A 14,519-nucleotide genomic window follows, 5' to 3' on the forward strand; every position below is an offset into this window, starting at 1 on the left:
AGGTGTCTGCCCAGTGACCTCTGGGCCATCTCCAGTGGATCCTCTGTGAGCTCTTTCGGCATCAACTTCAGGCTCTCAGGTGGCACGGCCCTTCTTGCAGTCAGGTTATCCCATGTTAAGCACTTCCTTGGCTGGCTTTGTCAAACCGAGGCAGGAGGTGCATCTCTGCTCTTCATGTCTCCATCCACACCAGGGGACAAAAGGGGTATGTAAATACATTTCCCCCTTTCCTTCTTCTCTTTGAGACAATGGAGAGTGCCAAGCGCATTCAAGATCACCAAGTTTTCCCTCCAGTTAATTAGCATTTGAATGTTTTAATGGAAAGGTCACTGGGTTTCTTGCCTTGCCAAGTCAATCCCCATGAATGATTCTGCTGGTTCTGTGGGTACATCTCAAATGCCACCATCCAGTTGAAAGGAGGTGTTCCCGTGGCCGCTGCTTGTCTCTTCTGAATTCTCACAAGCAGGTTACCGGGTTTTTTTTTTAAACCTAGATTTCCCAGAATCCCTCAGCCAACATGACCTTTGGCTGTGCTACTTGTGGGGTCTGGGGAGCTGCCATGCGGAAGAGTCACTTCTGCAAGGTCTGTGCATATTTAAGACAAATTATCATTTCTGCAGCCGGCAATTCCATGCTGCTGTTGCTGCTGCCGTTAAGAAAAACAGTTGTTGGCTGGCCTAGCCAGAGGATTCCAGGAAGTGTTGTTCAGGAATACGGCACTTCTAGCCTCCGGTTTGGACATCTAGAGGGGAGCAATGTGAATTTGAAGGTTGCTGTTCGGTGTAATGGAACTGTAGGCAAAGCAGCAGTCCTGGAGCCCAATTTCTGCTGCCAGAAGTGGGAGAAAATAAGCTTCATGTATTCTTCCTCATCTTCCCACTTCCCTGGTCTAGGTAGATTCTGCAAGAACAGTTGCTTCAGCAGCAAATGCTTTCAGATTAGGAACATATAATAGCCCCTTCCTGCTTTTCAGCAAGCCCCTGATCCTAACACTTGCTTAGCTGAGTCTTGTCCTTCTGCTGTGCAGATTTTTACTAATATATCTCCATAAGGTTTTATTGTATTACATCTTTTAGTATTATGTAAGATTGGGTTAACAATTGTAAATAAATACTTACTTATTTGTCCTTCTGCTGAGTAGCCTCATATTTTTCTGTCCACGCTCTTCACAGGTATGCCCCAAACTCCATACGTTCTTGTGACCGGCTTGTTTCTATGAAGCTAAGATTATGAGGAAGGATTCCTGGAAACCGAGGTGACTGGTACATGGACGTCTGGTTCCAATGTGCCAGCCTTGAGGACTGCAGACCCTGGACAGGTCTATTCCTTTTTCCAAGGAAAGTCCAGGTTCTACTTCTAGACAGGACAGAACCCTAACAAATACGCACCTTTTGGGCCATCTCTAGTAATTTCTATCCCTCACAGAAGTTCAGCACCTTGGATAGTTCCAATGATGTTCCAAGTAAAATGTGGAGTGTGTTGATGGGTCCTACAAAGCCAGGGTCACCTCTGCTGCACCTCTTTCTGATTTCCTGGGTGCATCTATGTAGATAAAACCTTTATTTCTTACTTGGTTTAGGCAAAGACGTTCCTCCATTATCCCTGCCTAGATGTCTTTCTGAGGTAGTCTGTACAAGACTCTTAATGATGACCATGCAGGTTTGTGCACGTCACCTCACAATAATCATTTAATGATATTTAATGATCAAAACTGTCATCCTACTGGTGGTGTTTCCATTACATTTCACATCCGCCTCCTCCCATTCCAGCTTTCACAGGTGTATAAATATGTCTTTTCAGGCCATGCTCCACATGGCCACCTGAAGAAACACTATGCCATCTGTGAGACCTTGCTTTGAGCCTACAGGAACCTTTCGTCAGCTTGCTCCAAAAGGGCAGTCCTTGCTCCCCTAGAAATCTGAGTCCTTGTGGGATGTCTGGTGCAAAGGCTGAGCCAAAATACCACTCCTTCTCCTTCAACAGATACCTGGCATCTTGATCTGTGCACGTTTCAGAGCAAAGACCTCCTTCTGTCTCCCTTCAGTTGACAGCCGGCGTCCAGTGTCTTCCCTGCCTTCCTTCCCAGAACTTGCTTGCCTGGGGCTTGACATCAGCCAGGCCCTGACAGCCTCACAAAAGCTGTCAAAGCCTCTGTGTCCATGGCATCAGGACGGAGGTGTTGCTAATGTTTGTTCGCTGGCAGAAGGTACTGCTCCACCGTCTGCTCTCTGCTTAAAATTCTGAAAGTGGGCCCAGATGCACTTGCAAAAAGTCAATCAAGGCACAGGCTAGGTTCTCACAACCATCAAAACTGTTGTGTTTTGGCTGAATGGTGGCCTTGCGATTTCTAAATAGCTACTATCTTCCAGAGAGTTTCCCAAGGGTGTAGAGTCTCTAGGAAATGGTTGTGTGTGTTGCAGATCTCATCAGCCCCTAAACAGCCTAATCTGGCTGGGGTTAGGGACGAAGCAGTTCATTTCAATAATTTTCAGATCAGAATTTCATTAAATCCACACATCTATTAATAAGTATTTGGAAGAATAATTACTTTGGAGAAGGCATAGTTGAGATACTGTATTTCCCCACTGCTTGTGGCTGATTGGAATGGAAGTTAAAACACATTCTGAAGATCATGTTTTTCCTCTTTGCTCTAACCAGAATAGCATGTGTTGGCGACAATGTTGTGAGGTTTTGTTGTTGTTTTGCTCAAAAGGAAACCAGTGAAGGGGGAGTCACCTTGTGTTTGAGATATCTTGGCAAGGAATTTGGAAACGGAAAACTCCTGGCTCTGCAATTTGGGGTTTCTTGAATTTAAGGGTTCCTTTACCCCTCGGGCCATCTCATCGCAAATTTTGTTTTGCTACAATGTGACTAACTGCTTCTAGAACAATTCCTCCTTACATGGGGATGTCTGCAGAAGAAGGCAGCGAAACCACAAGCGAGAATTATGCCTTGATGTTTGAAGCAAAGGAGAAAGTGGAATCAGATGTTGTGCTTGAGAGGGACCAGCCCGTGATTGGACATGTTCCCTTATTACAGTCTCCCACAAACCCCCAATTGAACCCTCAGAGCAAATTCATCTATGACTATGAGAGGATCAAAACTAAATGTCTCTCACACGAGCCCCTTCTGATGAGGAACTTGCCTTCAACATAATTAGCTGGATTTTTTTTTTTAAAAAAAAAGATAGTTTGATGAAAATGAGGCAGGTAGAAGGCCCAGGCAATTTGGGAGAAAACCTTCCTGAGCTATCCCGCTGCAGAGAGAGGGCACGGGCTGGTCTTGGATGTACCAGGAGAAGAGCTTAGCTCAAGGGAGTAGGGGCTTCCTTGGAAGTCGGGGCCTCTTCAAGATAAGGCCTTTCCTCCCAGAGGGGCCTGCTACCGAAATGCCTATAGCCGAGTTGTGGGTGGAAGCCAATTAGCTCAGCTATAGGAACCCCAGTGTTGCTGCCCTAAGGCTGCAGGGAACAACCTCTCTCCTGATCCTGCTTAATTCCTTGGACTTGCCTTGTGGTTGGCTAACTCTGAACTGTGTTTTGAATTTGCCTCTTGGAGACTGGTTGCAGTTCAGATGTGGACTTCTTCGACTCTAGACTGCCATTGGACTTGGCCCTTGGATCCTCCTCATTTGGCTTATGCTGTTCTCTGACAGGACTCTGTTTTCTTAACAAAGTTTGTGTCTCGGCTCTGTTTTGAGCATCTCCTATCCTAGTGTTGTCAGCGAGCCAAAAAAATACAAGGGAATATTCCCCAGCTCCCTCTAGTGCCCAGTTCTGATATTGACCTTGGAAATGTGTATAAAAATATAACACGGAGTAATATTTTCTTTGCCGTTTAGGATTGACAAACGAATGCTACAAACCCTGTTAAAAATACTATTTCAATTCCTCTGAAAATGTCCTTGGAAAGCTATTCTTACTTGTTATACCTAGAGAAACAAGAAATCATGTAGCTGCTGTATGACTAACTAGTTTTTATTTTTCATAGAGAAGTAATTAGTACAAGTAGTGATGTTACTTATTGCTTATTACTTCCAAGTTCTGCAAAGGGTAAGTGGGTTTGTTTGTTTTTCTTTTGTTTGATTACATAGGGAACCCTCCCACCGCCACCACTTCCTGCATGGGTACAGCAGCCCTCCCTCAGTTTCTCAAGATTTTTTGCTCCAACAAGCATGATACGCAGATTGAAAAATAGAAAGGCCTGGTATTTTCCAGTTCTGTGCAACTGGCTGAACTTTTTTTCCTTTGCTTTAAATTAATTTTTATTAAACAGTGCGACAATCCTGAACACAACTCCCACCCCCCTCTTGGCACATCCCAGCAGATTTTTCAATGAAGATGCTCTTGACAGTTTCTCCTGCTTAATGGCTGTGTGCATTTCCTTGCTCATTAATTATTTCTCTTTGGGGGGGGATATGTAAAGACCTTAAGGGAGCAGCCTCGCAAACTCTGAAGGAAGGGCATCTTTATTAATGTGTCGCTCCCTATTCCTGGCTGCTTACCCTTGTGATGGATCATGTCCAACCCCAGGGAGCCAGGAGCGCTTCTCCTCCCCCTCTTCCCCAACCAACCCTAACCCTCTCCTCCCCCCCCATCCTAAAGTCCATTTGATGCAGTCACTGCCTTAACCGCCTTCCCCTGGCAAGCCTCCCACCCACCTTATCACTCTCTGGAGTTTGTAAGCAGTCAGCCGAGAGAGCACTTGAGTGCAGCAGCTGTAAAGGCTTGTGGTCTTTCAACTTCAGCATTTCTCTACCATCCCCCCCCCACGAACACCCTCCCTTTCTGCTTCCAGAGCTGGTCGTAAGAGGGCAACGGACACCCGGCAGCTGGGGCTCCCTTCATTAGACAGTCTCTTTGAAAATATTTGGCCAAGTCTTTAGAGTCTCATGGTCCTCCTCGCCCAGTAAATACGGATTCTATCCCTCTGCAATTTTTTCCAAATGAACAGTCCTCGTTTGTGTGCCACTTTGTCACCCTTTTCCTCCAAGTTAACAATTTTCCAGGGTTCTCCATCTGCTCTTCTTTTTCCTTCCATGAAGGGATGAATGAGGAGGGGCCGGCTGGCATTGGGTGACCAAAGGTGTTTTACGTGCCAGGTGTGCTTCCGACAGTGTCTGGCTTATCCGTCTTTTGTTGTTTCAGTGTACACCCCCTTCCCTTCCTCCTTGTAACTCGGGGTGGCCAAAAGTCTGCATTAAAAATTCAGTTAAAAAACACAAATGACAAATACGTAAGGCTGCCACATTAAGGAGTGCCCTCTCTCCCCTGCCCCCCTCATCATGGTCTCCCAGATTTGTGCAAACAGATTCTGTGCAAATCTGGTGTGCCCAGAGAGAAGCAAAACACAAGCTTGAATGGCTCAGGGCCGAAAAGGAGGCACAACAGTCTCTCCCCTGTTTTTCTAACCTCTGGAAGTCTGTGCAACAAAGCAGCAGCCCTTGTTGTTATGCATCGTTTCCATAAGTGTGTTCTTTGTACAACTGAAGTAAATTTGCACACAGATATACGCACCCGGTCACTCTCCTTCAAATGCTCTTTGAATCCTTGCTCTCTTGCAGGCTGAGAGAAATCCTTTTGTGGCTCTTTACCATCAGGCTTGAAGAAGACCCAAGGGACTGTTGACGTCCTCCTCTTTCCTGGCCCTGCTTCTTTTCACACAGCTCCTCCCGTTTGTTTAAAGGACTATCACAACGCTACGGAATATGTGAACAATGGCCTATGATAACCCTATGATTATTCTACAGCTTCAATGTGTAGTTGCCCCTCTCTGCAAACTTAAACTGCATCCTTGTAAGAGTAGACTATAATTTAAAATTATTCACTCTTCCCTCCACCCCCATTACTGCTCATTTGTTTCTCACTGACTGGCTCCTCCTTTGCAGCTGCTTTTGAGGTGTTGGTGCAACTAAGGAAGGTTTTGACAAGCATCCTGTTAGCGCCGGAGAGGTTTGAAAGCTGCTCCTAAAAGCTTTGTATCTCCCAAGAACAAGAAGTTCTGAGCCAGTCTTCCTCAGACTTTGCAGATTTTTAAACTTTCTCGAAAGAACAAAACAACTTTGTTCTGGGGCTCGCGGAAGCAACAAAGTTTTCAACAGGGGTTTAAATCCTCTGCCTTCAACACACAGTCATAGATCTTGCGGAAGTTGGCATTTATGTGCCGCGCTCTGGCAGATTTCCAAAAAATGGAACTACGAGATGAGTTGTCTGGATCTGAGCTAGATATTTATCCTCTTGATCGTCTGCTTTCCAATGGGCAGCCATCTAAGGTCACCTCCAAAAATCAAGAGCTAGGAAAGTCACAGAATTTCTTCACACGGGAATAAATAAAGAGCCAGCACAAAAAGGCCCCCCCAAATTCTCCTTTCTGTACATTTATGACTGGGCCTCAGGCCAGGTGTAAACAACTGGGGGAGGGGGGTTTCCAAGGCTGTTTCTGTGGCTCTTCCAGATCCCCTAACCAAAGTGCCTTTCCTCCCTACTCCCACTTGGTGTATTACTGCTGCTCAAAGCTTCCAGTGGCTGCCAATCAATCTTTTAAATAGACCCCCCCACACACTAACACAAATAATCATTTTTCATCACTGGTAATATACAGGTGTCCACTTCCAGTTTTGCTTGTTTCCCTCTGTGGCCTTTTTGGTGGCCTGTAGAGAACCCTGGGGGTGCCCTTCCCAGGAAATGGCCTCCCAAATTTCCAAAGCTGCCCTCATTTGAGGCTGGGCTATGGTGGGTCATTTGCGGGATCCTGCTGAGTCCTTCAGTGGTTGCAGAGCCTGCGATGTTCAGTCTGAAAAGCTGTGGCTTTTCATGGGTCTCATCAAGAGATGCGTTGCCCGTGCGTGATATGTGTGTGTGTTTGTCTTGGGATGGGATGCTAGGAAGCAAGAGGGGACACTGGGCATCTCAGCTGGTGCTGAAGAAGATGCCCCCTTTTGCATGTGGAGATGAGAGAAGGACCCTTGCGGGTCTCCTAGCTTGCCCTTGACCTGAAGGTGGCTGATCACCCCACCTTTCCTTCTGAGGTCTCCTTCGTGACCCTTGTTTGGAGACGACAGGAGGAGGAGGAGCCTTGCCTTCATTCTGGGGAGCCACAGGGCTAGACGTGGCTCGCTCCTTCTCCACTTTGGCCAAAGAGAATGAAGAATCCTCATATCTTATTTTATCTCTGGGTTTTCCTCTACTAAACATTAGCTTTCTTATTTATATATGCATTTATGGGAATTAAAGTCCAGACAATCTGGAAGGCATCCAGTTGGGAAAATCTGTTCTAACTCTGCTTTTCCCAACATCATACCGTCCAGATGCTTTAGACTACAACCCCTCCCATCATCCCCAGCCATTGGCTATGCTCCCAGGGACTTATGGGAGTTAGAGTGGTTGTGATTTCTTCCCAGAGGTGGTGGTGTGCTCTGTTAATGCTGGTTTTCAGTGGCTGAAGCTGCGGCTTCCTTACCTAACAGGGTCCTACATTCCGGAGCTAGAGAATACAAATTTGCTCTGTGTTCTACTTGAAGTCCTTCAGATACCTCGAGAGGTCTCTTAAGTCACCTATCTCACAATTCTCTTTGCTGATTTTTTTTAGGGGGCAGGCCAGCCAAAGAACAGTAGTGGCCACAGCATTACATGGTGGCTTTCTCAGAAAAAGTTTCAGTGTTTTGTACACTCGACGTTACTGAACCAAGTGTTTCAGAGTATGCCCAGAACAAAAATGTAGAAGTGGGAATTGATGTGGAGTTTATACTGTATGTGGACAAAGTAAAAGATTCAGTAATCGCTTTGTATTGTTTGCCTGCAAATTTAAATTGCGAAATCTATGGGGCAGAACTGGAAAACATTTTGTAGATGTGACCATGTCCTCCCTCAGCCCTTCTTTGCATGGCTTGATTTCTAGACCCATTGATTTTCTGCAATGGTGTTGCCCTGGAACTGGGCACAAGATGCCAGGTGAAACCTAACCAATGCAAAAGAGAGGGGGGGGGGACCGTGAGGCCCCCTTGGTCTGGCCAGAGACGTCTGTCGATATAGCTCAGAATTGCAGCCTTGACAGAGAGTCGATCCATTTTCTCCTTTCCTTCTCCCCGCCCCGCTTTAAAGATTCCTTGCTTTTGTGTAAAGTCAACCAAAGTAAAAGGGAACGCCGTGCCTTAGTCAATGAATCAAAGAGCAAGTGGGGCTGCCGCAGTGGATTGATTCCCCTCAGGAAGTTGTACATTTTACAGCCAAGTAGCTCCGTACGTACATATCTGGTGCAGGCAAAATGAATTGTTCCCATTAGGGCAAACTTTCCTCTGAAGGAGGCTCCGTTCTCTGAATGTCACCGGGAAGAAAATGTCCACAGCTTGTTCAGAGGGCGTCTGCGCCTCGTTGTGGCAATATTTTACTGTCACCGCGGCAGCTTACATAAAATGATGAGTTGCAGGAAGATGAAAAGTTTTCAGTCCAAAAATGTATTGGGAGGAGGAAATGCCTGGTTTTGTCAGGAGTCAAAACAGTCTTGGATCCAGGAACCTGCCAGCAAGCTGTGCTTCACAGCCTCTGCGGTGAACCAAAAGAGGTAGTTTTCAAGGCCTTCACTTATTAAGTCCATGCTGATTGGCTTCCTCAGACAACCCTCCCCCCCAAAGAATCAGTATTCCTTAAAAGGGGAAATGAAACAAGGCTTTAGAGATTCATTTTCAAGGAACAGCGTTGGTTCTGGATTCCGGTTCCATGGTGGTATCTCAGCACCAACATACATATAATGAGGTTGGCATTAGAAGTGAAGCTACCTTAAGAAGCAAAAGACATCACTTTACTCTAGCATATGCTTTCCTTACCTCTGCAGGTTCCACATCTGCTTCTGCATCCAAGTGGTCATTGGAATAACAATTGAATTCAGCAGGTGTTACTACATCTTGTAGCTGTGAATTTGATAAATCAGAGCTGGTGTGTGTATGGCGGGGGAGAGTTACGTTTTTGCACTATAGTTGCCCGAATTCCTCAATCAGTATGCCAGGGTTGCAACAAGGGGATTCTGGGAATTGTAGTCCAAAAAGGATCCTGCTTTACCAAAGTTCTATCACAAATTATTTGCACACCGAGAGAATTACTTAGTGCTATGCCAACATCAAGCATTGGGAGAAGGTGGTCAAGAAACATGGAATGTTGTAAGAAAAATCTCCTCTTGTTCCCAATCAAAGATTCTTATGGAGTTCTCTGGCCCCCCACCCTGCCGGCACCGCCCTTTAAGGCTTAGGTTCCTGGATCTTGTGTTGTCCTTCATTCTTGCAACCTTTGTTATAATTTATTCCCCCTTGGAGTGAACTGTGAGCATTAGTGTCCATTAATATACTTTTTCCCCCTACAGTGAAGTGACCAAAATGACTCGGAGCACTTTCCGTAATATGCGCTGATGAACATTAATTGCTTTTCTGTCCTGAGCCAAGGGCATGGCGTCACCTCATTCGCACCATCCGTTGGGGCTGAAGCCAGCCACGAGAACCGCTGTTAGCAATCTGTCCCCCTGCAAATACTCATAATATCTCTCAACCCCAGTTCCTGCTAACGGAGGACTTTTCCCTCTCCTGGGTAGAGACAGAAAATGTGGGAGGGGAAAACAGGATAAGATGGGATGGGGTGAAATCAGACCTGGGGGAAGAAAAGGGCTTGGCTGGGTGGAACCTGGAATAAGAGTGCTCCACCCTTCAGCAGGTGGTTGCCCACCTCGCTTAAAATGCCTCCTCTGCTGAGTTTAACACTTTATAACAAAAATTATCATAATCTTAGAATGGCAGAGCTGGAAGGGACCCTATCGATCATCAAGTTGAGCCCCTCTCAAGGAGACCCAGTGGGGAATCGAACTCTCAACCTCTGGCTCTGGGGCCAAGTGCCGCAACCATTGAGCTATCTAGCCGTTCTGAATCTTGTAAACTCTAGTCTCGGAAAGCTTTGGATTGTGATGGGCCATGCTGGTCTTTCAGATTCCATTGGTCAGTGTTTCTTTGTGTCTACACGGGTGTAGACATGTCCACCTTATTTCCCAGTGCATATCTCTCTTCCTGTTAGGAGATGAGGAGTACCACTGGGAGCGTAAACCTTAGCTTGACTTTCAGCACTGACGGTAAATTTCTTTTTGTAATGAAATGAGGTTTTTTGGGAGGGGGAGGGAACCAAAACCAAGTAATGGAATGATCCTGTGATCTCTTCATTGCGTGAAGCATTGTTGAATGTTCAAAGAGGAGGTATTCCTGGCGGAGCATTCATGGACCTTCTCTTTTGCTTTGCCAAACTCTGGCTGCAAAGCAAAGCCCACCATTTTAACTGGTGGCTTCTGGGGTCGCTCAAAGTGGTGCCCTGGCAGGGAAAAAAAATTGAGGGTCAAGGGTATCTGGGAGAAAATGGTTAAGTTTCCTCTCCCACTCCTGCACACCACATCAGGGAGAAGACAGAGAAGTTTTTAATGAAAGCTTTACCCGTGCGGAGAAGTGTTCTCCCTGTTCCAGCCGAGAAGATGAAATTTAACAACAGGAAAACTCTGAAGTATTTATTTGATTTAAAAATAAATACTGACTAGGAACAGAAGAGTTGACTTGGCTTGTTCTGGCTCAAGGATCAGTCTAGTCTCTCCATATCGGTTCTGGAAGCAGCCAGCTAGGGGGCTCGACCAGGTTTGCCCCTGGCCGTCCCTCTCATTCTCCCAGAGCAACTAGATGGCCCAGGTATCTTGCTCTTTGGAATGGAGGCTCAATTAGCAATCATGTCTCCGTCACCAGTTTGGAGCGGGAAAGCACCCGGTGATGGTTCTCTCTTGCAGAGGGAAGCCCAAAAGATCTCAGTGCTGAGACTGCCTCAAGTGTGGAAGGGGGATGTACAGCATTGCACTTGGAAGCTATTTCATTTGGGGTGGCGTGGTGGAGTCCCCAAAAATGCCACCTGAAGCTGAATCGAAGACCCATTTCTTACCTGTGCGTATGTATTCTAAAGCCATGGCTTGAAACGCATGGCTGTGACTTTTCGTAATTGGTTAGTACAGGTCAGGAAACAATTCTTTATAAGGAAACGGAGACTCTTCTGTGGAGTGGATCTCATTGTTGTTGTGGCAGTGGCTGCTGTTGCTGTTGTAAAGATCGCCCTACGTGGACTGGAGGTGGAGGGCAGGGACAGACCTTGGGTTCCAAACAGAGTTGCTTCTGCTTCAGACACAAGAGCTGCCTGCAACAGACAACTCAGATTGCTGAGGAGATAATCACCCGACACCCCAATTCTTTTGAACTCAGTCATAATGTCAGACGTAAATGCCTGGGTGATTGATTGCCTGATAACTGTAATATTGAAACCTTCATGTGCCGATAACCCTGGCAATGCTGCATTTTGATATTTTCATGACATTTTTGTCCTCTTTTGCTCTGAAATTTCATTCACTGATGTCAGGAGGTCAGTCTGTAATGGAAATACATCATTGGGTAAGAAGCTTGATGAGATGGGGGGTGGTTTGGACTGTAATAACAGCCGGACTTGGCCATTACTTGTATCAGAATGCAACATTTTGAAATACAGTCCCATAAAAAGTATTTCCTAGTTGCAACGCATCTTTGTCAAACAAGCATGCCAGCTAATTGGTTGGTATTGCTGCGTGAAAGAAGAAGTTCCAAAGAGGATTGGATCTTGCCCAGGACTGGGAACTACCCACCATGTCACAACAAATCAAACATGTTGTTTTTTGAGAGCAGGTCAAATTACACATTATAGGCAGCCCATTATTAGAAGAGGGGGTTTCTTTAGGTCCTAGAAACATCTGAGTGTTTCAGTGAAACTTTTTACATCTCCCATATATTTTTCAGACCAGTTTTGTGGCTGGTCTCTGAGAGGTAAGCACAGGCTTTCTCCGAGTCTGGTTGTGTCATCATTAACATCTGCCAAGATCATGCCCCCCGGGTGGCTAATGGCTTTCAGCTATTGATGGTGAGGTCTCAGTAGCATAAAATGTGGCCTTAAATGGAATTTCTGTTCAGCCTAGAGATGTAATCCAGCCCTTTACATTGTGTAGATTGCAAACTTTTTGCATTTCACCACACAGCCCTGCTCTGGCGCCTCCTTGAGCCCTTGCACTGGGCTCTCAAAATGTGTGCCAACAAATATGGCAGGGTCTTCCAAACTGGCGAGGCCCTTGTTGGGTCCTTCCTAGCCAAGGACACAGAGGCTGGTCATCAGGAGATCTTGTGTGGTGGCCTTAGCCACTCACAACACAACTGTGTGGAAGAGCTGCAAACACATGATGAAGTCCCAGATTTATTTTGGTGAGTGGCAAGATCTGTTTCCCCAGTGCGCCAGATGTGCTTGTGGGGAGTGAGCATTTAGTAGTGCCTGATCCACAGCCATGTCCGTGTGGGCTCCCTCAGCCATGTGTCAGATAAATCTTGGCTCTGAGACCCTTTCCCTCTAGCTATGACCTAAGGAGATATTTATAAAAAGGTTTGAAAGTTTGTTTTCTAGAAGTCTGACACCTGAAACAGCTAGAAACACAATTTACAAAAATATACTACCAATACTGCCAACAGCCAGGAAGCTGGTTTTCTTACATAGTATCCTTCAGCACACCGTTATTTTTCGTTTTCAGAATAAAGCACTGTTTTCCTTCTACTCGGTGTGTGTTTGTGGGCATGAATACAACCTTTGCCATCTGCTTAAAATATGACTTCAGTATGACAAAACATGTTGCGTTGATCACAGGTTCTGTTGTTTTCCCTGCCCACTTTGAAAAGCCGCCAGCCACTCCAGAATGCTGCTCACTGAGGTTTAAGGAGCGCAACCCCTGCCAAAGGGTGGCTCCTGCTTAACTCCTGTAGCGAAGGCATTGCCGGACATAGGAAGTCCATGCCCATCGCAGCAGAATCATGTGCAGGGAATGTTCTACAAGGCAGAGGAGAGCAATAATTAACCTGGGGGAGGAGACCACCCTCCCCTCGCTTGGTGCCTTTCGGGTGTGTCAAATGCTGGGATTTGCACAGGCGGCCCCCCACTCCCTTTTCAAAAGGGGAAATGACCTAACAATAGGGATGCTGCTCGTCTCGTGCTTGCTGGCGGGAAGGAGGTTCTCTTCATATTTTCTCCTAGCCTGGATGAGAGTTTTGAGGTGACCTTGATGGAGGTCCCCTCACTCTTCTCTGTTCTTTGGATCAATCCCCCAGTCCTTCTGTGCTTGCAGGTGTTGCACTGAGGGCATTTATTGACTTCCAATATTTTTACCCCTCCCAAGGCTGCTGACATTGTGGAACACACGGTGGGTGGCGGTCTTGGAGGTGAGAGAGCTTGAGGTGGCAGGGGTTGGATTAGTGAACCCTGGGCAGGCTACCCTGCCTCGTTGAGAATAAATACTTCGATGAGACTGCTTCCCATCCCTTATCAGTGGTCATTTCTGGTCTTGAGGAACAGAAGCCATCTTATCCCCCCAAAACAGGGGTAGGGAGGAGAGGAGCAAAGGGGCCTTGGAATGGAAGGTTTACCTCAGAGCACAGGTTTCCAAGGGGGTCCGTGCTCCAGACCAGAGACAGATGTTTGGGGATGGGGGCCTGCAGTGCCGACCTTGGCAGGGAATGTATGGCTCACGGGTCACATGGTTGGCACTCTGGCCTACCTTGTCTGGCAGTGGCCATCTAGCTTTCCGGCAGGGGTCTTTTCCAGCTAATGGTTATCATAGCCACCTTCTCTCTTTGCTAGTTCCCAGCATTTCCTCTTCTGACATTTGCGCATGAAAATACTAGACAATGCATCTCACAAAAGCTTTCATTAATCTCAAAGGTGCTATCAGGTCCAGATTTTGAGCGACTGCAGTCAAGGGTGATGAAGGAAGAGCTAGTGCTTTCGCTAATGACAATCCCTCTCTTTTCCTCCTAGGTATTTCTGTAACAAAGAAGACGCACACATGTAAGTAAGGCTGTCTTTTCTGATACAGTCTCCTTTATTAATGCATGTGTGAGGTATTGCTTTCGTTTGGTTCCCCCAAAACTATACGTTAAAGCTAGCAGAAGGATCCAGGTTTCATAATCGGTTTGCACAGAGCTGGACCGAAGAGAAAAGAGAAATATTATGCGGGGGAAGAGACAGAAGACTGTGTTTGTACAGATTTCTTATCTGCCAAACAGACTTTCATCCTGATTCAGAGAGGCTGGTGCAGCCCCAACAATGGGATATGTAGACGTGGTTTAAGGAGTCTCCACCGTTTGCTAGGAATGAACTGTTTTCATATCTGTGCTTGATGGACACATTTGATTTTGCACAAGAATCACATAATTGCTGAGTTGGGAGGTGTGCTGCTTATGTACTGCCCCATGGGTGGTTTACAATTTTTAAGTATGCAGGCTACGCATTGCCCCCTCCCCCCAGTGAGCTGGGTACTCAGTTCACTGACCTTGGAAGGATGGAAGGCTGAATTAACCTTGAGAGGGCTACCTAGGACTGAACCCGAGTCGTGAGCAGAGACTTGACCGCAGTTGGACTGCTGTGCCATGAGGCTTCTGTACCCGTGCAAGGAGCCACA

At 46.4% G+C, this 14,519-nt stretch overlaps 1 protein-coding gene and 1 long non-coding RNA gene across 3 annotated transcripts in view; one reads left to right on the forward strand and one right to left on the reverse strand.

Annotated features, from left to right (window-relative positions):
* RORA (RAR related orphan receptor A) overlaps positions 1-14,519 on the forward strand; it is a 287,053-nt gene that overhangs the window by 180,954 nt on the left and 91,580 nt on the right. For both annotated transcript variants that reach the window (XM_072982150.2, XM_072982151.2), the window contains exon 2: positions 13,877-13,906. In XM_072982150.2, the coding sequence (XP_072838251.2) occupies positions 13,877-13,906 (30 nt within the window). The remainder of the gene's footprint in view (positions 1-13,876; positions 13,907-14,519) is intronic.
* Positions 4,237-14,519, reverse strand: part of LOC110074511 (uncharacterized) — a 105,439-nt gene continuing 95,156 nt past the window's right edge. Inside the window, exons 4-5 of the long non-coding RNA XR_012081640.2 lie at positions 5,516-13,882; positions 4,237-5,193 (exon numbers count right to left, since the gene is read on the reverse strand). This is a non-coding gene — a long non-coding RNA (uncharacterized LOC110074511). The remainder of the gene's footprint in view (positions 5,194-5,515; positions 13,883-14,519) is intronic.

The sequence above is a fragment of the Pogona vitticeps genome, chromosome 12 (assembly GCF_051106095.1).
Source record: "Pogona vitticeps strain Pit_001003342236 chromosome 12, PviZW2.1, whole genome shotgun sequence".
Classification (NCBI taxonomy): domain Eukaryota; kingdom Metazoa; phylum Chordata; class Lepidosauria; order Squamata; family Agamidae; genus Pogona; species Pogona vitticeps.